Source organism: Typha angustifolia, chromosome 13, assembly GCF_048772165.1.
Source record: "Typha angustifolia cultivar Huaian chromosome 13, ASM4877216v1, whole genome shotgun sequence".
In the NCBI taxonomy this organism is placed as follows: Eukaryota; Viridiplantae; Streptophyta; class Magnoliopsida; order Poales; family Typhaceae; genus Typha; species Typha angustifolia.
In genome coordinates this window covers 37,501-64,323 of record NC_133251.1, presented here as the reverse complement: position 1 = coordinate 64,323, position 26,823 = coordinate 37,501, and the positions used below count along the sequence as shown (strand labels likewise).

Sequence of the window (26,823 nt, the reverse complement as noted above, 5' to 3'; positions counted from 1 at the left end):
TGCGCCCACCGGGTGAAAGGTAGGCATGTACATGTAAAGGTAGGCATGTACATGTAAAGGTAGGCATGTACATGTAACGTTACATGCATGCTTTTATTTCTGATGAAGTTTTGCTATTTTCCTTGTTAACCTTATTTCTGACGAACTATCTTCTTCTTCTTCTTCTTCTTCTTCTTCTTTTTCTGTTCTTTTTTTCATGGAAAGATTGTATGTAGTACTTTACAACAATTTACTCGTCAATTAAAGAAAAACTTGATGCTCATTGTTTCTTCCTAATAAATGGCAAAATAGGATATGAGCCCAAAAAATGGCTAGTATCCTCCCTCCTATAACCTCTTAGACATCACGTTTAAATTTCGAGTAATATTATACCTACAAACAGGATGATCGTCTGGATAAAATGATGCCACGTCAGAAATGTGTTTGTAGGCATAACAATATTCTTTATTAAGTGTTCGTATTAGGATTTAGGACAAGGGTATTTGAAGTCCTATCAGCTAATAAGAGTATACCCATCCGAACTAAGTTGACCCACCCTCTCGTGTACGGCCGGGTACACCGGAACCTATTCGTAACGCCGTAATCTTCTTGTTCGGAGACCAACAACCACCGACCTGCAGCATCTCTTAAAAATATCTGATCTCCAAGGCCCTTTGTTTTGGAAACTGATGAGGGTACTTTGTGTCTTTACGTCAAAGCCGTTTTGAGAAACCCGTACGTTTGGGAGCGTCCACGCGGCGTAGTTGTCTACTTGTCCCCCCAATCTCCCTTTGGTTCTCCGCTCATTCCTCACCGTACCATTCCATTCCCTTAACAACCAACAAAGCCTTCCTCCCTCCCTCGCTCGCTCTGAGGAGATCCTTTGGATCGCTAGGAGAAGAAATCAACTAGAGGTTGTTATATTATTTGGTAAGTGCTTCCAATTTCGATGCGATGCCTATCCAAGTAATGCTGTTTGGTTTCCGATCTCTATTTCTCTGGCCATGGACTCGTTTGGATCTAGGGTTCCTATTTTTTATGTGATTTCATGTCTTCTTTCCCTTTCTTATTCTACCGATGAATTCGATTGATGTTTAGATGGCAATATCAAATTGGGGGTTCGGTCGCCTCTGATATTACTATGGCAATCTCAAATTCGTTTTAAGTGAAATAAACCATTCCTCTGTTTTTACTGGAAGGGATTAGTCTGGAGGAACAAGTACGTGCATTCATGACTCAATCTGGAAATCATTGGCAGCTTATTACTGGCTACTTTTCAAAGTTTCTGTCGTTCATGTTTTATTTTGGCGATAAATCTTGGGAATTTCCACTAGTTGCTATGATTTTTTTAGTCTTATCTAATAAAGATCTCCTCTGATTCCGTTTCCTTTTCTTTTCCTGTTTTCTGTACTACTATTGCTTATTTTGTATATTTTTCTCTGCGCTGTAGCCATGGTTCCAAATTCCTCTGTTCTAACCAGTTCCTTGAAAGAATTACTATGCTTTGATAAGCAGTTCATTGTTTGATATTGTGATGAAACTATGAATTTTTTTTTTTTGAAATTGACCCTGGATAGGAACTTGGATTATGATGTTCCATTTCCAGTACCTGAACATTCTTGATTAGGAACATACTTATTTGCTAGTGATCAAGGATCGTTGCAGCTTTATATGATACAGTTATGCATGAATCTGCAGGCTGATGTTCATATCTGCAGCTTCATCTTCACAAAGATAAAATGAAGGCGGCTTTTCATCTATGCGTATCACGACATGATAAATCTTAAGATGGGGAAGAAACAGATGCTTGGTGGATCATCTTCTGCGTCTCATCCTATAAGCATAGATGACTCATCTTCATTATCTGAAGATTCCAACTGCAGATCCATCAGTTCAAAGAAGCAGATATACACCCAATCCAAAGTTATGAAGGGAAAGAAACCTGCTATACTTATAAACAATGACATCGATGGATTATTGGAGTGCCCTGTATGCAACAGTGCTATGTTTCCACCTATTCAACAGGTTTGTCTGCACATCATTGAACTAGATATTGTTCCATTTAATGACTCAGGTTTGCATTTTGAGTAAGGAATTTCACATATCCCAACAAATGTTATAAAAGAAATTTGTGACTCCTTAGTCATAACAAGTTACCTCAAATTCGTTGGGCTGGCAGATTGTGCTACTTTCTCATTAGTTACATATATTTATCCTCTGTAGATTCACTTACATGCACGGATTCACCTGCTATATGTTTTGTTAACAAGATTTTCTTCAATTTACCAATTTACTGTTTTGTCCTACATCAAGATTAATTCAACTCCCTGCCATAACCTCTTCTGAGTTATTCTGAATCAATTTACAGGAAAAGTTAAGTAAATGTGCTATCCATTTTTAATCAAGATTCCACATAGTATATGAGATATGACATATCCAGCTGACAATCTTTGATAAATTATAACTGGGCCCAGTCCTTTTCTGTCCAAAATTAGAAGTATACTACTTTTGGATTTCTCTTTTTGAAGAAATGGTAGTAAAACGAATACTAGATGCATATGTATCTTGGGAAGAATAGGACACATCTAATTTCTAACAAGTTTTCAAAATGCATACTATGTCTCAGAAGCATTTGACACAGAAGGGAAAAGGCATGATTTATTTTAATTTTAATTTTAATTTTTTTGACTTCCTTTATGGAAGCCATTACATGCATTTGGGCATACAAAACCCTTTCTTGCCTGAAGTTGATAACCAATAGTCCTAGATTCACCGATTAGGGTACTGTACATACAGGATTATCTTTTAACGTTGTTGCAGAGGAATTGAATGCATGTGCTGACAGAATAATTTTGCAATCAATTGACATTTGCTCTGTTATTTCTGTAAGCCCTTGATCCCTATGAGCTTTATATATAGCCAAAAGTCAATTAGTGAGCTAGTCACTTTAATTAGTAAGGTCTCTTACGTTATCAAACTCCAATTCTGTGCACTAATAGGTAGTTAAATCTCGAATTTCTTCCGAGTTTATCTTATCTGGTGAAATACTTTCAGATGGTTTAATTTTCCTTCTCTTTATCCAGTGTCCAAGCGGTCATACCCTGTGCTCTTCCTGCAAAAGCAAAGTTTATAATAAATGTCCAATCTGCAGAAAGGAAATTGGGGATATAAGATGTTTGGCACTGGAGAAACTTGCTTGTTCTCTTCACCTGCCCTGTGTATACCATCATTTTGGCTGTGGAGAAATGTACCCTTATTATAACAAGCTGCGGCATGAAGTGCACTGTGCTTTCAGGCCATATATATGTCCACACCCAGGTTCAGATTGTCCTTTTACTGGAGATATTCCTGCTCTTCTGTCACATCTTCAGGAGAATCATAAGGTGGATCTTCAAACAGGCTGCACCTTTAATCATCGTTATGTCAAACAGGACCCTTGCTCAGTTGACAACGTATCCTGGACATTAACAGTAAGCTCAGTTAATAGCTATCTTTCCTCGTATACATACATAACCATGAGGCTTATTAGAATCTTCTACTTTTGTCTGAGACACATGCCACACATATGAAGCAAATGGCTCTTCATTTGTTTCTTTGACATCTTTTAGTACAATTATTTCGGTTTATTTTCATGTCTCTGCTTTCCTTTTGAGCTAATCAGTAGTTGTTATTGCCTTTTCTGGTACTTGGATCCTAGCTTTTCAACTGCTTCGGCCAGTACTTCTGTCTGCATTTTGAGGCATTCCTTCTTGGTCGTGAACCAGTTTACATGGCCTTCGTACGGTTCATCGGTGAGGAATCAGAGGCAAGGAAGTTTGGCTATAGCCTGGAGGTCGGTGGTAATGGACGGAAGCTGACATGGCATGGTGTTCCTCGGAGCATCCGGGCCCACCATGGGACAGTCCGAGATAGCCATGATGGGCTTATAGTCCAGAGGAGTCTGGCCCTCTACTTCTCAGGCGGTGACCAGGAGTTGAAGTTGAGAGTCACGGGCAGAATCTGGAGGGATATTTGAGAGAAAAAGAAGAGAAAAGAAGCGATGCTGTTCCATTCACAGTTGTCTGATCTCTGCGGCAGTCCCTGGATGGAACCATGTTGCCTGCTCAGCAATGCAGAGAGATGTTATACTGCATGATGCAGCAAATGAGTTTCTTTCTATCTATGAGTGCACTTGTATTCGGCAATCGACGGCTGGCTGCCAGAAACTATAACTGAATCCAATAGTGTGTGTGTGTGTGTGTGTGTGTGTGTTTTTTTTTTTTCAATCATCTTCTTTTCTTTTTATTTTTCTAGGAGGAATTTATCTTGGGCTGGCTATTTGCTTCCATCAGTCAGCTAGCTAGCTGTATCACACAGTTTTCTGAGTTCTAATTTCCAGACAGTTAAAAAATATAGAGTTTAGAATAAGCTTGGAAGGTTTAGCTTTTCAAATAAATAAGCTATAAATGAGGAAGGATAAGGCCCGTTTGAGAGATGTATCTATTATATCTCTAAGCCTAAAATTCAGGGGGAAATCATCAGAATTTCTTCGCCAATGCTAATGAGTCCGAGACTCGGAGTCAAAGGTGAGAATTTAGTCCCACATCGGTCGCTAGACAGGCCAAGAGTCCAGGGAAGGCTATAAAATAGGAAGGCCTAAGCTCAAGGAGGTATCTTTGCGCTTGGGGCAATGACGCAGCTAGTGAGGTTATAACCGAGGCGCGTCAATTGCTGGTTGAAAACTATTTCCAAACCCCCTCTTAGGCCTGGGTTCAGCCCAGCGCTTTTGAGAATTTCTGGAAGGGCTCCCTCTAATCCAGGGGAAAGCTCTACAATATCAAAACTCTAAAGTTTTATCTAATATTTGATTATTAAACGAGTTATAGGGTATCTTGTTAGTTAATTTCATTTTATAGTAAACACGATAGAAGATAAATTGTATGTAATAGGTTTAGGTTTTTATGTTGATTAATATGAATGTAAAAGTGAATATATATATATATATATAATTTTTTTTTTTTAATTCATGCGCGAATCTGGTAACAATAGAGAGACAAAAGTTTTGGGAATCAGTATGAAGTCAAGTTTTTGGGGCCTCGTTAGGGATAGGGACTCTTGTATCCTTCGTCCTCAATCGCAGTAACCGCTACACTACAGGTCGAAAAAGAAAAGGTGGGAGCAGGAAGCCTCATGGAGTAGGAGTCCGGTTCCGCCGAATCCCCCCTCTCCGATCGATAGTAAATAGAATAGAAATAGCAAGGAAAACAAGACTACTTTGGCTTGTCTTCTCGTCTATCTAGGGTATCTCTTGATCCCCTCACAAGGAATGTAATAGCATCTTCGCCGATCGGAATTTGACATGGATCTCTTCTAGCGCATCTCTACGGTCGATCCCACACATTAAACATGGTGCAATTCATCTCAAGGTATCGTTCCTTTTATGGTCTTCCTCCCTATTTTCTATGATTTCTTATCTTTCAACTCAAAACATTGTTTCTGCATTGCTGGTTTCTCCTATTCGATCAAAATAAAAAAGAAATAAAAATTGGAAGAGACAAATAGCCGATGCTTTGTATTTTGACTTGTACGTTTTACGACTATTCCATCAAAATATAAAGAAAGAAAAATTGAGAGAGACAAATAGCCGATGCTTTTGTATTTTGATGCTTTTTTACTTATGCAAAGGGGTGGTATATATAGGTGTTTTAGAGGTTGATTTGAATTCTGAAATTAATAACAATGATCTGATTCCTGCCACTGTTATTATATCTAGATTGATTGATCTTTCATAGTGATGATGGATAAGACCACAAAGACGGCGAATAATCATCTATTATCATAGGCTGCAGCTTTCGTGGAAGGTGGCATCCAAGATACTTGTGAGGATGGATGTTTGCAGCATATGCCTTGAACCCTTTCCGGATAGATATCCTTCTACAGTATATTACTATTTGAGAGAGGACTTTTTTTATCATGCTCTTCTGAAGATTATATATATATATATAAGGAAGAAGAAAGAAAATCGTTTTCACCAATTTTTCTGTTGCTGATTCTCCAAGTGACTAATTGCAAGCATGAATTGCACCCTTCAGTGTGCTCTTGCTCTTGAATGGTACTCCTAAATTATTGGTGTTCAACTTTTACTATGCTACTTGTCGTGTTGCCCTTTTGTATAGTCAGCGGTATGGCGTCTCTTAACTCTTGAGCCATTGTGGAAAAATGAAGGGAAGAGGAATTTGAAGCTCCTTTTCCATTGGATTGTCTGATGTACTTCTCCAGTCTGCCAAATTATTGGACATATATATATATATATATATTTATTTATTTTTGTTTCTATACCATTTTTTGGGCATAGCTTGGTGAAGTACTACTGGCTCTAAACTTTTAAACCTGAGCTCGTCGACTGCCAATATATTCTTTTAAAACTAAGCTTTCTTTTATAGTAGCCAGAGAAGTTCATGTGCTGGTGGCAATCTATCAGTTTGAAGGATCCAACCAGGTACACACTTTATAACAGGTAGTCTGTTTATTTCTGTCTTTTATTACTGACTATGACAGTCAAAGAACTACTTGAGGCCGTTGAAAAGGAGAGGAGCATTAGAAATGACCAATCACAGAGCACATCCTACATTAACAGACGTTGAATTGCGGCACGTGGGCTGTTAAATACTGATTTGTGTTTTTTGTCCATTACAAAATTTGTTTGATTAATAGAAAAACTTATTGCAGTTATCGGTTGGAGGAAACTATGCTGAACTTGAAGATCATATAATTCAGCACTTGGCTGCTGCTCTAATGGAAGGAACACATCGCATGTCCAGAAGAGTAGGGCACCGTAGATTGGGAGCTCATGGCCACCCACAGTTGTTTGGTTTTCTCGACCCAGCCAAACATGCCTTCCATTGGCTCGTTTTTCTGCATCTTGTGCTCAAAGAGAAGAGAAAATGAACCATGCCCTATTGTCATTGCTGTCGGTCAGTCACTTCACTCACTGCTTTGGGAGAGCAATGCACAGCCACGGGCCACGGGTAATCCTCATTCCCCAATCAAGCTGATGATTCTTCTGACAGTAACTTCACAGATGGGGCTAGTCTTCCAAATAGCAGGTACTTTCTGGAATTAGGTTGCTTACTAAAGGTACTATTTTTTATTTTTTATTTTTACGATTTAATGCTATGTCAGTGAGGTATCCATGGTTTTCCTGCAACCCTTAGGCTATTATTGGAAAATGGAAGTTGGCTCTGTGTCTTATGTCTAATATTTAAACTTCTTACCAGATACAAAGAGTGTATTACGTACAAAGAGCAGTCGAGGATGGGCGGAGAGGAAATTTTCAGGCAATACATCTATATTTGATCTTGGTTTCCAAGACAGAAGAGAAGTTAATGCTGGAATTGCTACTGTTTTCACACGTGATGGATGGGTTGGACAAGGAGGAAATGGTGCTTCAGTTATACCTAGCATGGAATTTACTCACTTGCAGGCTAATTCCAGTACTTGTGCAAACAACAGTGACACATCAGCTTCGTGTGTGATACAACTTCAATTTCAAATTAATCTGTTGGAGGTACGCTACTTGCTTCTCCTGCTGTTTCCATAGGAAGAGCATAATTTGTATTATACTTCTGCGAAAAAGAGTAAATTCTGTGGCTTCTGAAGCAAAGATTTTTGATATATTTTTTGTACTTTCTAGTAATTGGCTGCTAGGAATCATAAAAGTAGTAGCTGTTATGAAGAGCCTTGGTTGGTGCAGTTGGGAATATTACGATAAGATAGTTTGGTTTAGGGTTGGTCTAACCAGCCGGTTATGTTGGTCTGGAGAATCTCAGGACTAAAAGTGGATAGAACAACAATGTTCTCTTTGGCAGACTTGACATGCCACATTTCCACGGTCAAAGTACTGTATAGTGCCTGTGTGATTGGCCTATGTAAATACAGTTTATATTCTTCGAATATGGTATGCGCCGGATGAAAAGGAGCTGTGAAAGACTTGAGAAGGAAAATGTTAACACAGAAGCTTTGCAAACCTGCTTAAGTTTATTCGAGTATATTGTTTCGTAGGGAGATCATGATTAAGTTCAAGTAGGGGGGAGGAATTGGCCTTGACCTGAGAAGAAATATTGGGAGGCTACTGTTTGGACTCCCACATATTTTCCTCTCATTCCACTATGTAAATCTGTTGATGGAAAAACTGCTGATATCAATTATGGACAGAATCTTTGGGCAATAATTTGACTTCTGTTTGCACTTGTCTTTGCTTCTGGAAGATAATAACGCAACTTATTATTGTAAATCTTTTATTGGTTTTACTCATCTAACTAGAACTGGTCAACTCGAATTTCTTGAGCCGTTCGATTGAAGACAGACCGGTCCTGGACCTCCTGGTGCCAAGCTTTTGCCGCTCCAACTATTTGGGTTAGGATACTATGGGAACGTAGCATGGTAGGCTCCGTCCTCAAATTTGAATGGGCTCTCAAGTCAAAATCATCCTATCTGGCCTCTGAATTTTGAGTTTGGTCTGTTCTTCTGGTAATGTAACTCGATTGATTTGGTAAAAATATTTTCTTTATCTTTTGGCAAAAAGGAGGGCCGGCCAGATCAGATTTATCAACAATCCTAGAAAACTTGCGCTGAAACAAAACCCTAGTGGCTTCGACTGAAACACATCATATGGAGGCATACCATCTTTTCTACCCCAAGTTAAACAGGAAAATAACTACCAAATAGCGTACATAACGTAACTCCGCAAATAATATATCTACTACACATTCCACCAAGGTATTCACAGACGTGCAAAAGAAAAACGAGGATATCTTTCAACCTTGAACTGGAACTTCAGTAGGAGCAGCTGTCGGATTGGGTTGGTTGAGAATAACTTAGTCCTTTTCAACCATGTTCTCCTCACAGATCCGACCCTACTGCCACAACTGTTTCAGGAACAACTTCAACTGTTCCATCATCGCACTGTTCTTCTTTTATAATTTTGGGTTTTATGTTTAAAACCCTTGGTTTCGTGCTGAGAGGTCTCTCAGACTTTGCTGCAGTTGGCTTCTTGGATGGCAACTTTGAAAGTGATTTCTCAGACACTTTCTTCAAAGCGGCAGAGTGCAATTTAGTCCTGGCTTCACTTTCATCTAAATTAGTTGAATTGGCAGTAGTGCATGCGCTTTGAAATGTTGATGAGATGCACCCTTGTGCAGGATTTTCAGGGGCAGAATTAGTGGGTTTGCGGCGTCCAAGCTTTGGTGACCTAGCTCGTGTTGGTGGGATCTGTTACATACCAAAATATTAGTGGCAGAAAGATGCAAGCATTTCTTATGAGAATGATAACCATTATACGATTAGAAATGTCAATGAAAAAACAGGTCCAATAAGTTGAAGGCGGAAATCATTATATCGGATCATAAGATTTATTGACAAATTTCAGGAACTTGAAATTGTCAGTCTTATAAGTCATAAACATTACTTTTCATACTTAAGATCCAATCAATACATTTTCAAGGAGAGTTAAAAAAGAACAAATGTAACTTATTTAATAGTGACAGTCTATTTCTTGCCTGAAATACTTTATATGATTGAAAGTTCATTTCTTTCAGCTACATCAACATACCTTGTACAACAATAAGCTACAAGGAGATTTTAACATGTTCTCATGCAGATAGAACATAGATTTAGCATACCTTCTTCAACTCAACTTTTGGAGGACCAGCTTCTTGATAAAAACTTGGCATAGGCTTGGCTTTAAAAGTCAGGCTCTTTCTTAGCTGCTTGATCTCGGCCTCCCGGTTCTCCTATATTTGGTAAAATATGTTAGAAACTAATTCACTTCAATTCTCATGTCAATAGAAACTTCTCTAGCTTATTTGTTAAGTACATGAGAAACAAAAGCATGTAAGAGCAACCTAACAGTTTCTTTGTAAAAGAGAAATTTATGAGTAATTGTCAAGTTAAATTGGGTAGTGAAGTTAGTAGTTCGTCATATTTATAAGTCGAGCCAAATAAAGCAAAATCATTTAAAGCATTGTTATCTATCCTTCTACTGATCCAAATATATCCAAGTCTTCTAATCCAAATATCAACAAAATATCTGTATGAGTGATTAGTTTTCAGTAAAATAAAAGGAACATATTTTCCTGTGCATTGTTTGTCTGAAAGCAATTTGACATAATGGAAAAAAAGAAAAACCATAGTCGGTACATCAGCAGGCTGAGTATCTGCACATACTCTCACAAGGCGAGTAATATAATGAGTTTTTTTTTTATAGTCATATATCACCATGTAAGCATGTTACATATTATACAGGATTGGCTAAAGCCCATCTCAATTTGTGAAGGTTCTCAAAAGGAATTGCCAAAAAATTGCACTTATTTACCAAGTTGGCTTCAACTCTCTTAAAGGAATGTTAAAGAGTTATATTTAAGCAAGTACCTTAAATTTTGCTTGTAGATCAGACCTTTCCAATTCCTTTGCATGACTTTTCTCTTCTAGCTTCTGGAGAAACTGAAAGACAGCCACCAACGGTTTCCTTCAATGTAAGCGAAGGAAGTCTGAGGAGAGATGCAGGGAAAGAACACATTTTGATTGATCAATTACCTCCTTACGCTTCTCAGCACGCTTTTCTAATCTGAAACTGAAACCAGCACTAGTCCTCTTTTGATCAACCACTGCAAGATGAGTGGTGATACTTCTAGAAAATGATATTATATGCCTTAGTCTAGATTCAAGAGCATATGAAAAGATTCACTGATATAATACAAATTGAGAAATGAGAATGAAGCTTTACGAGGTAGTGGAATGTGCATCATCATCAACTTTGGCTGGTAATTTGTCCCTCAAAGGTTTTGTATTGACATCATGCGACCTGTCATGATATGTCAATCCTTGCAAGCCAAAAAAATATCTAACATGTTCAACCCAGTAGAAAGGTACCGTATGAAACGGGAGAATTTTACCATGATGCCAAACATAATTGTTAGAAATATATTATACCAAAAGTGGTAGTACTTTGCCCCATAGTTGGACCAATATCACAAGTTGTACTAATACCATAATCCATTTAATGTTTGCCAGCTACGGGTTTGCTCATCACAGGAAACAGGTGCTGAAAAGTAATGGTAACGCGAAGAGATGCACACATTTTTTATGTTGGGAATTCAACGGTTTCAGAGAATTGTTTTAGAAATTGAAGTGAACAAAAACAGAAGGAAAGATGCAGTGAGACCGCCTATGAAACCAGAACTTACAGCGCAACTTCAGCTTCATAAGAAGTGTCATTGACAATTTCATCGTGAGATCCAGACTTTTCAGACTTGTTCAAATAAATACATGCCAAGAACAAATAGAAGAACACATAATTTTGAGTCTAGGATTATTTCTGGTTATAAAAGAAATAGTATATATCAGTTGCAACGTAGATTCTAGAGACTCACCAAAGAGCATTGGGTGCTACCAGTAGCAGTGAAATTAGACAATTTGGTAGGAAGAGGACCTGCATTCCAGTACATAAAAACTAAGAATGGAAGAAGGAGCTAGATTATACGACAAGAGAAATAGAAGGGAACTGCTGCCACCTTCTGAATCTTTGGAATGTGGACTTTTGGCTTTCGGTTTTGGTTTAGGTTGCTTCAGAGATAGAGTAGTCTTTATCGAACTGTTGGCAGAAGTAGCTGTGGCAGGAAATGAAAGGCTTTCCGGGAGGCTAGATCTTTTGTTCTGAGATTGATCAGCTACCACAACATTTTGAACGCCTCGATCGTTTTGTCTTCTAACATTGTTGCTTGAATGGCTTACAGCTCTCTGCATATATAATAATTGATTGTTAGACAACATTCTTTCTACAAATTACATGCGCTTGCAGTAGAGAGAAGGAGATTGCGCACGCACCTTTGAAGGATTTGGCGTATCATTCTCTGCTATAGTTGCACAGCCTTCATTTTCTGTATTGAGGCTTTCTCCCTTATCTCTGAATCCATTGACTACTGTGCCTTGCTCCACATCTCCGTTGGTGAGGCCCACCTCAGCGTCCATCCTGTAAGAACTCAATTATATATTATCCCCAAATGGCATATGACGCCTATAAGAATTAATTTGTGAATGGATCACAAAAGTATGCGTCGTCTCATAATCCAGTAGTGCTGCTCCATCTAGTTAAATCCTACTGATCTACAAATATTCCACATGAACTGTGCACTTTCGCATCGGTACCATATCATGAATTGAGGATATAGTGAATAGAAAAGATGAATCATATATGAACTAAGCATCAGTTACCAAGCTCGATCGATTAGGGGATCTGGGGATCTATGTAAGCACGAATAGATCACAAGTAAGAGAGTGAAGTGAACCTGGAGGTCAGTGATTGTGGAAGGAAGCAAGAGAGCTCGAGCAATTGTAAATCGAGATCGCGCACTTATAATTAGAGAAATATGGCCAACTCCAGATACCGAAACCTACTCTCGTCTTCCGCCATCTCTGATTCCCTCCCCCCTCTCCCTCTCTCTCTCTCTCTCTCTCTCTCTCTCTCTCTCTCTCTCTCTCTCTCTCTCTCACATACACACACACACAGCAACCACCACCACACGGACGGAAGAAGCAGACGAAAAAATTATAAAATAAAATAATAAAATAAAAAAACGAAACGGACGGCATCCATTTTTCACGACATTGCTACTACTGTTGTACCCAGAATACCCCTACCCTTTGCAATTAGTATAGAGCGGTTGATCAGGGTAGTTTGGTCCGTTCGGGGGGGGGGGCAAACGAAATGGAGAACGTGGAGGGGTCTTCTGTAGTGTATTTCTCGTTGACGTGGCATGTCCAGAATAGGGTCGCTGGGAGCACATGTACAACCGTTTCCATGCGATACAAGGAGATCCTCCATCTTCTCTGTTTTTGTCCCCATTCGACGGTGCAAAGGTGTTGTGTCGACCAAAGGAACGTGAGCCGGCAAGAACGTGACTGGGCGGGTGGGGTCGGTGTAGGTCCAACCGAGATTGGCACCGTCCGGTCTAGGGGCTGCCGAGTTCTGATCTAATTTGAATTAAAATTAATTTCGAATTTAATCATAAAATAAAATTTAAATTAACATAATTTTAATTCAAGCCAATTTTAATTTGCAACAGAGCTCGAGTCTATAGAGCCGATCAATTTTAAGCCTAAATCGCTGAGAAAACCACAGTGTGAGAATATTCCTTATAAACTGTTAGATCACATATATTTTTCTCTCTCAAAACTACCTGAAATGAAGAAGCCCTTCCTGCGTACAAAAATAGTAAGCACCAAACCCATGTGGGATTGTGGGTGCGGTGCGCACAGTTTCTCAAAAAAGCTTTTTATTGTTCTTGTTGAAGGGAGGTCCAACGATAAAACTAAGTCAAATTATAGAACTATGACACAATCGAACCGTGGTTTTGAGGTGGAAGCCTCTTTTCAATAATGCACAAAATTGCAACCTGAGGTGATGACAAAAGACAACGGAAAAAAGACAAAGACAGAAATTGTCCAAAGCCAATATCTTATGAATTACCAAAATTCAGATCCATATGGTCTAACCATTGTGCCTTAAGAACTTCAAAAGTTCATTTATTCCTAAAACAAAATTTCCAGGAAAGCCAAATCAACAATGAGATAAACTAAAAAACAAGGAAACTTGCAACTTGTCCTTATTATAATCCTCCCCACAAATGAAGCTACTACGACAATCAGCACTACCTGGTGTAGAAAAATTAAAAGCACAGATGCTATTACTTGTTCTTTTTTCTTGTATAGGTTTTGAATCATCATCTTTAGGTAACCTGCAAATTCAGTCATCTATTACTACATATTACACATACAGCACCTGGTAAAGACATCAACTCTAGTATCATCAGTAAACAGCAATGAAAGGCATGAGAACAGATCCAATCCAGAGTTTTCCATCCTTCTCTTCCACTTCGCTAACTGCCCTAACAACCTTACCTCGCCTGTCCTCTAAAATTTCAAGCAGTTTTCCGTCCGGACTATACTTAATGATCATTGCATGAAGTTGGCCTCCTATTTGCATCAAGTAGTGATACTTGGCTGGGATAGGGAGTTTGAGTAAAAATTTTCTCAACTGAGTATGGCGGCTCAGAACATGTGCATACACAGTTCGGCGGCAATGAATTGCCACCCAGAATTCACCCTTCTCATTAGTTCTCACATTGTCTGGAAATCCTGGTAGGATAGCAAAGACATCTGAGGTTCCTGCTTTTTCTCCCTTCAACCAATATCTGCTCAACCTACATTGGCAGTAACATTCTAATATGATCAATACTTGACATAACATATGGAATAACAGGCCCAGATTGTTTCACAGAATGGATGCCAACCTGCCACTTAATCCTTCAGAAAACAAAAAGAATGACCCATCCTTGCTCATTGATACACCATTAGGAAATTGAAGGTTCCGGAGAAGAACTGTTGTTTCTTTTGTAAGGGGATTGTATCTTAAAACCCTCCCTGAAGGCTCGGAGGCAAAGACTAGCTGCATGAAGTTCCTGTATAACTTGATGACTCCTCATTAGTATGAAAATTACATGAACAAAATCAAGTACTATACAGATTGTCATGCTGTATATATGCACAGACAAATTTATATAGGAGTGATCTTGAATTCTTGATGCAAGTCATGTATACAAGAACTGACATATCGAGTGTAATGAGTGATTCAACACACCTGGGCTAGTAAACACTATGTCAAAATCTCAGTAACGAGTAATTCAACATCTAAATGAACCTGTTCTTGACTATCAACTATAAAGCATGCCAGGCATATGAATACTGACATAGTCAACAATAAAATGGAATTGTGAGAAATCAGAATTAAAGGTAAACTACCATACATTAACTTCTGCAAGCATATGAAAATGTGCGACACAACCCAGACAAAGTGAGTATGCAGGAGATGATGGTGATGATGGATGTTCAAATTCTTAACCACTATGAAACTTATAAATTTTACGCCCTTATCCTAAGAGAGTAATCTAGCCAACTAATTTTCTTTTAAATAGATAAATGTGATGTTCCTTAACTTAAAAAGACATAGAAAAATAACAAGAAGATGAAATGTTAAATTATAAGCAAATCACTTGCCTTCTTTGATAATTGGTGCTGCTATCTGTAAAATATATATTCCCTTCTTCATCTAAATCCAAGTCATTTGTGAAATTCAGTGGGACACCTTCAGCCTGCGTGGTAAGCGGCTTTGCCAACCCACCTTCTGGACCTACCTTCAACAAACCAAAATAGGCATCGGCGATGTATAAATATCCAGTTTTCTTGTCAAATCGAAGACCGAGCGGACGCCCACAGAGATGCTCATTCTTCAAGTAACTCAAAGGTGATGGCTTCGGATTACAAAGCTCTGATCTACGCAGCCACATTTAAAGAAGACAGTGATCTATACAAGTAGGCAGCTGAGATTAAAGAGGCAAATAAGAATAATTAACTAATCAAACATTCTCAACCCAAAATATATTGAATGGTAATTTGAAGTTGAATTTGACGATCTGAAGTTTCAGAATAATTAATTGGATCCCACTTGATCCTGTCTTGGAACACTAAACCAGGAACACGACAGCATACACTGATTCAACACATGTAAATATAGAATAATAATAATAGTAAATTATTGATCATGTACGGAATTCAATTAACATATCGTGTGAAAGTAGAATGCTTGTCTCAAATGACGAGCGGAAGGGAGGGATTTTTGACTTGGACGAGTACGAAGAGGAAGAAGAAAAAGAAGGATTTTATATTTTATCTGTCCTTTTTTCCCTTATAAAAATAACTCAAGCAGCAACCAAAATAAAATTATCTGATATGTACGAACAAAATGTTTGGATTCCAGTAGGTAATAACTACTTTTCCAAATCAAAAGATTTACTTTTCGTACTTGGATTCATTCTTTTGAGTTGTCTACACGATTCATATTTTAAAACAACTCAAATTAATAAATCCAACTAGAACATACGAAGAAATATGATTTCTCCTCGCAAAAGTAAAACTGAAAAGTAAATCTGATTCGAAAAAAATGCTGCATCTTAACCAGACGAGGTGAATGCTGGGCAAAACTCCAATAGGGTGGCAGCGGAAGCGATTCCGAAAACACCCACAAAACAATCCAATTTAATAGCGTTGGATAAAAGCAATACAAAATTGGGGAAAAAAATGCTCCATCTTAACCAGACGAGGTGAGGAGGAGGAGGAAAGTATTAATTAATTACACATAGATGGAGAAAGAAAAAAAAAAAAAGAAAGTAAAAAAGGAAACGAGAAAGGACCTGTTGGGAGAGGTGTATGCGAAGTCGGACCAAGAAGTGCCGTCCCAGAAGAGGACGCGTCCGTCGGCGATGCCGGTGTAGGGCCCTCGTCCAAGTGGATCGAAAGCGATGCTCTCGGGGCCCTGAACTTGGTTGAGGAACCTGATCTCCGCCCCCTGGAGCCGATCCTCCGTGTCCCTCTCCGTCGGTAACTCCGACCACGGGGTCAGCTCTACCCGATACGTCTCGAAACCCGGGAAGTCCGCCATCGAGCTCTGCCGGAAAGGATCCGTCCCGCAGTACACCGCAGCCGCAATCGCCAACGCCGCCAACACCACTCCACGGGCCGCCATAGCCTATCTATCGTTTCCCCAATCCCCACCTTATACTTCTAGTACTTGCCAGTTGCCAGTACTTCTATTACTACCACACTCTCTCTATTCGTCACTTGATCTTTTATCGGGAGATCGAGAAGGGTAGGTGGGGTAGGTGGTTCACCATTATTCGCAAGTGAACAACAATTTCCCAACTAACCTAATACTACTACTACTACTACTACTACTAATAATAATAATAATAATTGACCCCTCCAACAAACAGTCTAAGCTTGACCCCTCCAACAAACATTTATGCTTGACCCCTGTTATTCTCTATTTCAAATTCTTTATTTCGATTTCTCTGTGCTCCATCTTTCACTTTTCAATGTGGTGACGTTGATTCTTAGAGAGCCCCCTATTATATTATGTACTGCTTTGTGTGTGTATTGTACTATTGTGTAACCCATGCTCCTGTGCTTAGTGAGTTCATTTCATCCAAGAGTGAGCTTAATATAGAAGTGATGACGACATGTCAGCTCAGGCTGTTTTAAGAGTTTACTATCCTATTATTAAGGATGGATTTGTTTGTAGGATTAAATAAAAAGTCTCTATATTTATATTTATATTTATATTTATATTTATATCAAGGGATAACATATTTCTAGAAGATTACTAATCTCATATTATTTAAACTAAAATAATTTATACAAGACTATATATGAGATAACTAAAACAAAATTCTATTATTATCTCAATAAAAAATTTAGTAAAGGCAATTATTATTTAAATTTTTATTGATTATCTCAAATTTAAATTATATCAATAAATATTATTAATTATAAAAATTAATCACGTTTAATTCAAAAGAAATTAGAATTAAAACTAAAAGTAATTCGAAATAATAGAATAAATTACATAAAAATGTTTAATAATAAAAATATAATTTTTTTAAAAAAAATAGCAAAGGAGCATCCTCATGCAAGGTAATAAAAGCCCCTTTTGCTATGCAATTAGAATCTATTAGTTACCGGTCCACTCTTGGTTTTTAAAAGTTACTTTGGGATTAAAGATACTTTGAACTATAATAAAAAAATAAAAATAAAATTTGAGTAACTAAGATGCATTAATTTTGTTATTTATATCTCTAAATTTATTATTTTTTATATAAAGATAATTTAGTAATAACGAAACCCTTAACAAACAAACGCTAACTTAGAGTTTGTTATCTCTTTAAGAGTTTATCTTATATAAATCAATAGGAAGATGATACGTAAGAACGGAGAAGACATCATTCTGAGTTCTTCTCGAACATTCTCTCTTATTTCAGGACCTCGTTTATGGTATTAGAGCAATCAAAGAATTCGCTTCCTTGAGGACTCTCATTCTTCCCCGATCTGAGTTTATCTCCATCGATCCGTGGAGCTCTCTCAAGATCTCTTCTTCTACATTCTCCGTGTGAAGATTACTGAAGGTTCATCATGGCTGTCTTATAAATTTACAACTTCATTCGTGATATCTATAGTTGCTATGAAATTATCTGCAATAAATCTCCTATTTTGGAGATCTCAGATCATTCCGGTATTGAAAAGAAATAATCTATTTGACTTCTTGGATGGATCTTATTCTTGTCCTCAAAGCAAATTTCATACTCGAGTGGAAATATGATCACCGACACGAAGCATGTTAAGCTGGATTCACCAAAGATCAGCTTGTTCTTTCTTGGATAAATGCTATTTTGTCATAAAGCATTCTCTCTCAGTTCGTTGATCTCAATTTCTCTTTTGAAGTCTGGGCTGCTATTTTGCTTCACAATCTAGATCACATGTTATTCAATAGAAGACTCAACTACAAGCACCGAAGAAAAGTGATTCTTTCGTTTCTAATTGCTTAAAGGCTATTAAATGTAGCTTGGCGTCAGCTTTCTGTGTTAGTCTCAGATGAAAATTTACTTCTTTATATTCTCAATGTTTTACCATCGGAATATGCACCATTCCGAACCTTTTTTATAGGGTTCTATAATAGAGATAGAAGAGTTATGTACTCTTCTTCTTCTTCTTCTTCTTCTTCTTCTTAGTAAAGAGGTTCATGTTAAATCTATTCGTCAGGATTTTGACTTAGTTAGCATGGTGTTTGCCACATCTAAATCAAATAAACAGAATGTCTTTAAGAATTGTACGTTAGGGAGCAATGATAAAAGCATATACAGAGGCTCTTCTAAATGATCCAATAATTCCTATTCAAACAAGAATTTGAATAATTTGTCTTCTTTCAATCAAAATGCCAACAAACAATCTGAATCCAGGTCACATCAGCAATCCTTCAATCCAAGGATCCCTTTCCAGATCTGCAATTGCACTGGCCATGCTGCCCTTGACTACTATCATAGGATGGATTTCTCTTTTCAAGGTCGACATCCACTTTGCAAAGTCGGCTGCTACGGCAGCATCTTTCCCTGGCTCTGGCAATCCAACGAACACCTGGTTTACAAACACTGGAGCATCCAATCATATCTCTCTTGATTTGGAAAACTCGACATATCAAGGGAGTAGACTATATTACATGAGCCATTAATGAGTACCAATTTATTTTCAGTATCCTAATTCTCTAATGTAGTTTTATATAGCTTCTGTGCCCAAGACAAGGGGTCATAAATTACTTTTTTAGAGAAATTTGCAAAGATAGTTTTTACCCACTTTACTTTCTCTTTTGTTTCACAACAAAATAAGCATAATGCCATATTTGGTACCATGGTAACCAAGTCTACATGGCACTCTAGACTTGGTCATCCCTCTGGCTCTGTTTTGAGGCAAATTACAATTCATCAGTTCAGAACTCAGCTCTAGAGATCTTCTATGAAACATTTTAGCTCAGCAAAAGTTCTTTATCTTCCATTAGGAGCTTCTATTAGAGATACCTTATCTCCACTCCAATTTTAAAAAATTTGACGTCTCGAGACCCATGACGAGTTTCAATGGTGAATACAAATTTTCTATCTCATTTGTAGATGACTGCACTAGATATACTTGAATTTATCCTCTTAGATATAAGAGTAAAGTATTGTCTGTGTCTTAGCTTAAAATATGCTTTTAATCCTTCATATCTAATCATGGCATCACGCATGAATTATCATATCCACATGCTCCAAAGTAGAATGAAATTTCTGAGCCGCTCTAGTGTGACAATAGCCCGCTCTCTTTAATGGCTGAATTTGGTGTACCCAAAACTTTTTGGGTTGAAGCATTTTTTACTTCAACTTATTTGCTGAATAGACTTCCATCTCCAAAAATATCCAAGCTGTCACCATAGAAGGTCTTATTTATGCGTAAGCCAACTCATTTATTTTTCAAAGTTTTTGATTTTGCTTGTTATCCTTGGTTAAAATCTTATACCTCTTCAAAATTAAATTTGCGATCAAACAAATGCATATCATAGGATATAAACCTTAATCCTAAAGAATATCGCTGTCTAGATCCATCTACTAGTAGAGTCTTTGATCTCTCAGACATGTGATTTTCTAAGAATCTCATTTTATCTTTCAATCTATACCACTATATCTTTATCACCCATTTTGATAATCCATATCAACCACCTTTTGTGTCAGGTCCAATTTCATTCTCCATACCTCATAAGGATCACCATAATCCTTTACCACTTATATACGCCAATAGTACTTCCACAATTTTCTAAACCAATTCCACTTCAGAATCCACAACATTACATACCTACTTAAATAACCTTGTTTCTGAACTTGTTTCTACAATAATTCTCATTGCTGAAATAAATTGTCAGTCTATTGCAAATAAGTATTCTACGATAACTAGAGCTAGGTCAGGCATCTCCAAGAAAAAGGCCTACACAGCTGCTTCCCTACTAAAAGTGTAACTGAACTAACAAACTACACTCAAAAGTGCTAAAAAAAACAAAAATGGGTATATGCCATGAAGGAGGCATTCTCTGCCTTACAGAGGCAGAATACCGGGATTTTAGTTCCTAAACCACCAAATAAGAATGTCGTAAGATGTTAATGAGTTTATGAATTGAAGTACCAAATTTAGATAGCTCAATCTCCAAATATAAATCTTACTTGGTTGCAAAAGAGTACGGACTGGACTATCAATAGACATTGAGCCCTGTAGTAAAATTTATAACAATTTGAGTTCTTCTAGCATTGACAATCTTTAAACAGTGGCCCTAATTACTTCAATTGGATGTAAGTAATGCATCTTACATTGCTTTCTTAAAGAGGAGCTTTGTATTACAGCCACCTGGATTCAAGCAGAAGTATATACCAATCATGTTTGCAAGCTATTAAAGTCCCTCTATGATAAATTCACAAGTTTTCTGCAAAGTTTTCGCTTTGTAGCTTCTAGTGGTGATACTTTGTTTCGTCTATCATTAGGGTACCATTTACATTGCTCTGACTATATATGTCGATAATATCATAGTGATGGGAAGAAATGCACATTCTATCAAACAGTTAAAGGGCATTCTCAAGGCAAACTTTGAGATGAAAGTGCTAGCTAGCCCCATTAAGCTATTTTCTTGGAATAAAAGTGACCAGGGATTAGGGATTCGTCTAGCATCTTTCTATCACAGCCCAAATATGCTTCTATATTGGTTGAATCGTAGGGATGCATCAATCAAAATATTGTAATTCCCTTGTTTCGACAACAACTTGTCCTCTTCAAGATCCCTATGAGTACAGGAACATTGTGGGTGGACTCCGATACTTAACAGTCACAGGATATGATCTTTAATATGGAGTAAATCAGATGTGCCAATTTATGCATGCACCTACCTTCGATCACTTCTAGGCGGCTAAAAGATTACTTTGGTATGTCGCTGGAACAAAAAGCGCTTCGGCATACAGTTGTGCTGTGGGGATTTACGATTATAGGCGTTCTGTGATGTGAACCAGGTAGGTGACCCAGATGATCGAAGATCAATCTCAGGATATCGTATCTTTCTTAGGAATAATGCGATCTCATGGAGCTCTAAGAAGCAACAAATAGTGGCCAAGTCTTCCATGAAAGCAGAATATCGATCACTGACTCAAAGTCACTGAGCTTTATTGGATTCAATCCTTATTCCGTGATTTCCATAGCTAATTACTTCACCAGTAGTATGGTGTGGTAACATGTCAGCTGTATATTTGGCCTCCAATCTAGTTTTCCATGCCAGAAATGAACATATAGAGATCGACTTCGCAGAAGGTGGTAGCTCGAGATTCTTAGTTTATCATGTGCCCACATAACAAGAAGTTGCTGATATTCTCACTAAAAAAGTCTCACGTTTCCGATCAATTTTGTCTTCTGTGATGTAAACTTTTCCATGGTGATGGAAAAATGATATGTAAGCATCATAAATTCTATAAATAGAATAGGAACGATGGAGAAGCATAGTTCCGTGACTTTATTCTCTCATTTTGTGAACTCGTTTACTTAAGCCTACAATATTTTCTGACACCTGATTTAGTTGCACACGACAGAATAGGAGATCCTTTTGAATTGATGGAAGCTGCCAACTCCATTCAGGGAATATACTTGGGTTCCTGACAACATGCTTGAGATTGTTATTAATTGTGAAAGTGGTCTAGTACAATTTTAACTAGTCAGATTGATTCACTGTTCTGAGAAATAGTACTAATTACTGATTCATCAAGCAAACAAGAACTGTCAGAATGAATATTCTTATACATTGTAGTTAACGAGAGAAGAAAAGTAGACATGATCGATGTACAATTAACTAAGTCGATCAATTAAGTAGTGAGGATAGGGGGAAGGTAGTCAGACTTCTTCCCCAGAACACGGGCTTCTGTGTCGGGAAAGAATTCCACCCCTGGCAGTTGTACGACCTCCCCGTCAGCAGTGATCCTAATGGGGTAGCTTAGGAGATGACCTGGGAGGTCATTATATAGTGTCTCACTTGCATATAGACGCCAGTATTGTTCTGCAATTTCGTTCACCTTCCGCATGCACGCGATGCTTTGGGGCTGGAGGAAGGCATTGTCAAGTCTTCTGAGGTGTTCGAACCAGAGTGCCATGCGGAAGCCATGGATTTGTCCCCTAGCTGGCTGCTCATTGTTCATTAGATGGTTCGGCTGGTATGCACCCATAGCAATCTCCGAGTCCCTGCCCCCGTCCATGGATCGTTGATTGATGTTGGCAGACCCGATGATGATATACTCGTCATCAACTAAAAAACCAAATGAATTAAAGATGTATGATTAGCAAGCAGAAGATAAAACAAGAATATTGATGCTACTATACAGTGTATATATATATATATATATATATATATATTAATTAATTAATTAATTAATTAATTATACGTTCTAGTCAATTACGTATACACATACGTACCAATCATCATCTTTGCATGAACATAGATCATGAATCGCCTCGCTTGCTGTGCTCTGCTGTAATCTGTGTTGGGTTCTGGTTGTTCCTCAGGTCTGTACTCCCCGCTCCTATACACCTCTCGATTGCCTAAGCAAAAGAAGCTGAGGTAGTCCTTGGGGTTCGCTTGAAGCCCCTTTGCACGGAGAGCTTGGGCAATGTCGGTATACATCATCTCCATCGTCCTCCGCTGCCAGTCCAAGATGGCTTGAACCGACGCACTCTCTGGGACACCCTCTGGCCACATCGGGATGACCACATACACAGCAAATTGCTCCCCTGCCTCAATTTTACTTGTGATCTTTAGTGAGAGCTCTCTGGGGATAAGATGTAGTGCGCCGATGTCTTCGGCCTTGATGTCATCTGACTTCCAACCATAAGAGCTACCTAGAAAGTATTGGTTCTCTATATAGATGAAATTCTTGGCCCTACGAATGGCATGGATGTAGGCGTCCTGGATGCTACGTTCGATGACATGATCTTTCCCAGTGACTAGCCCAAGAGATGCTGCATCCTTTGGTGCCTCAGGGAATCCTACGACAGCTCCCCCGTCAATGGATCTAAACACTTGGACGTTCCATGCTTCTACTTCCTCTTGAGCAATATGACCCTCTTCCTCCTCTGCAGCCCGCGGCCCAAAGTTTGAGTAGCCGGCGAGGGGCACCAGTAAATCATCCCCTCCACCTTGCTTCCTCCATCTTTGCTCAAAGTTATACAGTACATCCCACGCAGCTGGTCCTTCTATTCGACAGTGAATATCATGCCATGGCTCTCTTGGGCCTCCTTTCCGTATCGACGCTCCGGCAAAGTTTGGTTGATGGAAGTCGGCATGATTAATGTTGTCCAGTGTCCGGAACAGAGGATGGTCTTGCGTATCATATCTTCCATCACAAAGGTCGATGCCTCCGACAAAGCTTATGACGCTCCTCTTCCTCCTAGCCACAGGGCTGCAGTCCACGATGACGGTCTTTTGATGATGTGTGAACATAGTTGCGACCTCAAAGCCCTGGACGTAGCTTCCTTCTCCATCTGGGTTCCGAGGGCATAGGATGCAGTGAACATCTGTGCCACGAAAGTAACTAGCTGTATCCTGATCATGCGTTGCCATGAGGCCATCCTTCTTCAGGGGGCCTAGTCCGAGCGACGTCCTATCGTCCCAAACAAGAATCAACACCCTGACGCCTTCCTCGGCCTTCCTCTTGAGTAGCTCACCAAGAGTTGCATCTCCCCCAGGCTTGGGCCTTTGTGGATCCCTTATCAAAGTAATGTTAGTGTAGATGGACCAGCCGGCGATGTAAATCAGCTGTCGCGCATTGGTGATGGCATCGAAGATGTCCTCCCAGCATCTGCGCGGCTCATAGTAGCGACCCTTAGCGAGGGAGATACGCGGGGCGAGGTTATTTGGGACGTGTGCGTCCTCATACAATGTCACCCTGCACCCGCGTCTTTGTGGGAAAAATGTTTTGGGAACCCCGGCCGACAATATCGGACTGTTGATGATTCCCTTCCCCCAATTTACCAGTTCCTTGGACACCGCCAAATACTGCACCCTCACATGTATCCTTCCCCGGCCTCCTGCCACTGGCTTCCTCTCCTCGTTAAGTATCCCTAACCATCTATCCACCTGCTCACCGTTTACGATTTCCTCCACCGGCAGATAAGCCCTTCCAATCAGCGATGCTCCGATGGGGTTGTTCGACTTAAGTGTGAAGATGACATCGGCTGTCCAGTGCGCACAGTAGATATGGAAGGACTCATTCCACTGGATCTGGGACTGGGACCGAGAGCCATTTCCTTCCTTTGCTATCATTCTGGTTCGACCCAGTCTCGCATTCTCTACGTCAATTGTTGCGTACAGCTGGTTGTCGGACCCTTTGCCAGCACCCACACTGTCCTCGATTCCTTGAACAATCTGTGCCACAAAATTAATTTAGTCGTCAGACATAAAATACGCAAACAAGTGACAATCATATTGTATATATATAACTAGAATCGGCAATTGCAAGAATTAATAACCTTGGGTTGGCAAAATGATACTCTCTTGATCCATGATAATCTTCTCAAAAGACTTCTCCTTGATACAGTCGGCGTCTCCAAATTTTCAATCAGTATAACACAATATGAAGATCATCAGTTCAATACTAAATGACTAGGAAATTAAGCTAACTATTGTTCATCCAAGTTAATTTCTTAAAAGATTTCAAGTAGCTTGATTTGATGTTTCTTTCAAGACAGAACAACATCAATTAAACCTAGTTAAGGTTTAAAACTAATTGGATCACAACAAGTAAGGTCATTGGTATAGTTTATATATATATATATATATATATATATATATATATATCAAGAGAAGAATGCATACGGGGAAATACATCTTTCTGCATGCATGCTATTAAAGTGCCTACGTAGCTAGTACATGACAATAACTTTATGTGTTGACATTCCCCTGTATATATCCTAGGTTATTCTTTTCCTATGGTTAAAAGAAGTCATGACACCAATTTGAGAAATTTATTCATGCAGCTGAACCTCAGAAAAGGAATAAAAAAATCTTTACCAAAATGTCCTTTTCTAGGTAGAGAAATATAATCTCTTAATGGTTGTAGATTTTATATTTTATATAACAAATGAGTTTAGCAAAATTCGGATTCAAGACTTCTATAAAAAATTATATATATAATTTATATTTAACACCCATGTCATAGCAATTAGCTTAATTCTTTAAATTTACAGAAGTACAGATAACGTAAATTGGAGTACAAGATGGGCAATCATATCATTTTTACCATCTACCTACAAGTAGCTAATGTAACACCTTGAAACCACGTTGGTCCCGCACACATCAAAATACATATATATATATAAAATCCTAAATAAAAGTTTCCCTACTATTTGAAAATGATCTTAACTAATTAAGAAACTTTCCTAATTTGCCTATAACCCCAAAATATTTCCATTCATTCTTTTTCTCTCGCCCACACACTAGCCTCTATAATATCTTATCACTCCAAGGTTCTACTTCTAATATCTCTCAATGTTATACCCATGTTAATAGGGAAAGAAGCAAATATTAACGTGGACGCTTAGAGTGAGAATCGTGAGAGGAAAGAATTCTAGAGATTGCTTGGGAGTTTAACAAGCAAAGATAGGTGATTTAAATGATTAATGACTAGTTATGTCGATATGCAATTTATATTGTTTGATCTTCCTTCTTGAATCAAACTGGGACATGAAGAAATCATTTTTTTAAAACTAGTTGCTCTCTGTTCTCCTTTTGTTGTTCCCTTCTCTTGATAAAACTTTAAGTGGTTGATCAGCAATTGATTAGCTTATGCAGAAAAAGTGATTCATATGTTTATGGCTAGTTAATTTCACACTCAGGACATTTATTAAGGCAACACTTATAGTCTAGGTGTATATTCTTTGCTTAAAATATCATGATTGGTGTAAGATTAATTTTTGAAGTATTTGAAAAGTAAACTAAGAATAATCCACACGCAACATATTAGAATTTTATAATCTCCCTTGTAGTTATTATTGCTCTTCTAAGCCGAACATATACATCTAGTCTGTATATGTTCAATGTTTATATTGTAATCAAGGAAAAGAAAGACATAACATTACCTACCGTAAATAGTGATTCTCATGTTAGATTAGAATCTTTCACCCTAAATGTTTAGTCTTGAAGGGATTGCTCCCTCTCTAAAATCCAGATTATGACAGCTAATGAGTCTAAACGACATTAAGTTAATATCTCGTGCAAACTCATAAGCAGCTCACAGATGCTATTTGTTCCGTCTCTCTAACTCATGCAACCCGGAAATTCATAAGAAGTACCGTAAATAATAACATCAATCATTCTCTGCT

The 26,823-nt window shown here is 38.4% G+C and overlaps 5 protein-coding genes and 1 non-coding gene across 10 annotated transcripts in view; 3 read left to right on the top strand and 3 right to left on the bottom strand.

The window, feature by feature from the left end:
- The first annotated feature begins 468 nt into the window (after positions 1-468).
- On the top strand, positions 469-4,383 carry LOC140773550 (E3 ubiquitin-protein ligase SINAT2-like). Of its 2 annotated transcripts, XM_073116165.1 has the most exons (5): positions 469-909; positions 1,678-2,004; positions 2,776-2,864; positions 3,063-3,449; positions 3,677-4,383. In XM_073116165.1, the coding sequence occupies exons 2-5, from the start codon at positions 1,971-1,973 to the stop codon at positions 3,992-3,994; spliced, it is 828 nt and encodes a 275-aa protein (XP_072972266.1). In that variant the 5' UTR covers positions 469-909; positions 1,678-1,970; the 3' UTR covers positions 3,995-4,383. The 2 variants fall into 2 exon arrangements, with proteins under 2 accessions (XP_072972266.1, XP_072972265.1); XM_073116164.1 differs by lacking the exon at positions 2,776-2,864 and having other exon boundaries at positions 481-909.
- Positions 4,384-4,630: 247 nt separating this feature from the next.
- Positions 4,631-4,787, top strand: LOC140775221 (U4 spliceosomal RNA). The gene has a single exon (XR_012106709.1). It is a non-coding gene; the product is annotated as a U4 spliceosomal RNA (small nuclear RNA).
- A 195-nt stretch (positions 4,788-4,982) lies between these two features.
- Positions 4,983-8,168, top strand: LOC140773487 (uncharacterized). Its single transcript, XM_073116078.1, has 5 exons — positions 4,983-5,384; positions 5,732-6,608; positions 6,688-7,064; positions 7,236-7,525; positions 7,652-8,168. The coding sequence occupies exons 3-5, from the start codon at positions 6,809-6,811 to the stop codon at positions 7,652-7,654; spliced, it is 549 nt and encodes a 182-aa protein (XP_072972179.1). The 5' UTR covers positions 4,983-5,384; positions 5,732-6,608; positions 6,688-6,808; the 3' UTR covers positions 7,655-8,168.
- A 581-nt stretch (positions 8,169-8,749) lies between these two features.
- Positions 8,750-12,473, bottom strand: LOC140773486 (uncharacterized). 2 transcript variants are annotated; one of them, XM_073116077.1, is made up of 10 exons: positions 12,303-12,473; positions 11,842-11,986; positions 11,529-11,754; positions 11,388-11,446; positions 11,202-11,266; positions 10,742-10,819; positions 10,552-10,642; positions 10,387-10,458; positions 9,639-9,749; positions 8,750-9,228 (listed from the first exon to the last, which is right to left on the bottom strand). In XM_073116077.1, the coding sequence occupies exons 2-10, from the start codon at positions 11,983-11,985 to the stop codon at positions 8,860-8,862; spliced, it is 1,215 nt and encodes a 404-aa protein (XP_072972178.1). In that variant the 5' UTR covers position 11,986; positions 12,303-12,473; the 3' UTR covers positions 8,750-8,859. The 2 variants fall into 2 exon arrangements, with proteins under 2 accessions (XP_072972178.1, XP_072972177.1); XM_073116076.1 differs by having other exon boundaries at positions 10,552-10,645; positions 12,303-12,472.
- Positions 12,474-13,454: 981 nt separating this feature from the next.
- Positions 13,455-16,739, bottom strand: LOC140773842 (protein STRICTOSIDINE SYNTHASE-LIKE 3-like). Its single transcript, XM_073116612.1, has 4 exons — positions 16,263-16,739; positions 15,070-15,345; positions 14,307-14,474; positions 13,455-14,216 (listed from the first exon to the last, which is right to left on the bottom strand). Exons 1-4 carry the CDS (start codon positions 16,592-16,594, stop codon positions 13,823-13,825), a joined length of 1,170 nt encoding a protein of 389 aa, XP_072972713.1. The 5' UTR covers positions 16,595-16,739; the 3' UTR covers positions 13,455-13,822.
- A 5,464-nt stretch (positions 16,740-22,203) lies between these two features.
- The window catches only part of LOC140772970 (phospholipase D alpha 1-like), a 5,017-nt gene continuing 397 nt past the window's right edge, over positions 22,204-26,823 (bottom strand). For all 3 annotated transcript variants that reach the window (XM_073115249.1, XM_073115251.1, XM_073115250.1), the window contains 3 exons: positions 24,973-25,047; positions 22,921-24,868; positions 22,204-22,753 (listed from right to left, as the gene is read on the bottom strand). In XM_073115249.1, coding sequence (XP_072971350.1) covers positions 22,317-22,753; positions 22,921-24,868; positions 24,973-25,047 — 2,460 coding nt within the window. In that variant the 3' untranslated portion in view covers positions 22,204-22,316. The remainder of the gene's footprint in view (positions 22,754-22,920; positions 24,869-24,972; positions 25,048-26,823) is intronic.

Bases quoted from the DNA above. Each gene is read 5' to 3' on its own strand.
- LOC140773550 (XM_073116164.1), top strand. From the start codon at position 1,753: ATGATAAATCTTAAGATGGGGAAGAAACAGATGCTTGGTGGATCATCT. The intron at 2,005-3,062 runs GTTTGTCTGCAC...CTCTTTATCCAG, and splicing joins TGTTTCCACCTATTCAACAG to TGTCCAAGCGGTCATACCCT. The intron at 3,450-3,676 runs GTAAGCTCAGTT...CTTGGATCCTAG, and splicing joins ACGTATCCTGGACATTAACA to CTTTTCAACTGCTTCGGCCA.
- LOC140773487 (XM_073116078.1), top strand. From the start codon at position 6,809: ATGGCCACCCACAGTTGTTTGGTTTTCTCGACCCAGCCAAACATGCCT. The intron at 7,065-7,235 runs GTACTTTCTGGA...ACTTCTTACCAG, and splicing joins GCTAGTCTTCCAAATAGCAG to ATACAAAGAGTGTATTACGT.
- LOC140773486 (XM_073116076.1), bottom strand. From the start codon at position 11,985: ATGGACGCTGAGGTGGGCCTCACCAACGGAGATGTGGAGCAAGGCACA. The intron at 11,755-11,841 runs GTGCGTGCGCAA...TTATATATGCAG, and splicing joins ATACGCCAAATCCTTCAAAG to AGAGCTGTAAGCCATTCAAG. The intron at 11,447-11,528 runs GTGGCAGCAGTT...ACTGGAATGCAG, and splicing joins ACATTCCAAAGATTCAGAAG to GTCCTCTTCCTACCAAATTG.
- LOC140773842 (XM_073116612.1), bottom strand. From the start codon at position 16,594: ATGGCGGCCCGTGGAGTGGTGTTGGCGGCGTTGGCGATTGCGGCTGCG. The intron at 15,346-16,262 runs GTCCTTTCTCGT...GTGGCTGCGTAG, and splicing joins GCATACACCTCTCCCAACAG to ATCAGAGCTTTGTAATCCGA. The intron at 14,217-14,306 runs GTTGGCATCCAT...CTGCCAATGTAG, and splicing joins TCTGAAGGATTAAGTGGCAG to GTTGAGCAGATATTGGTTGA.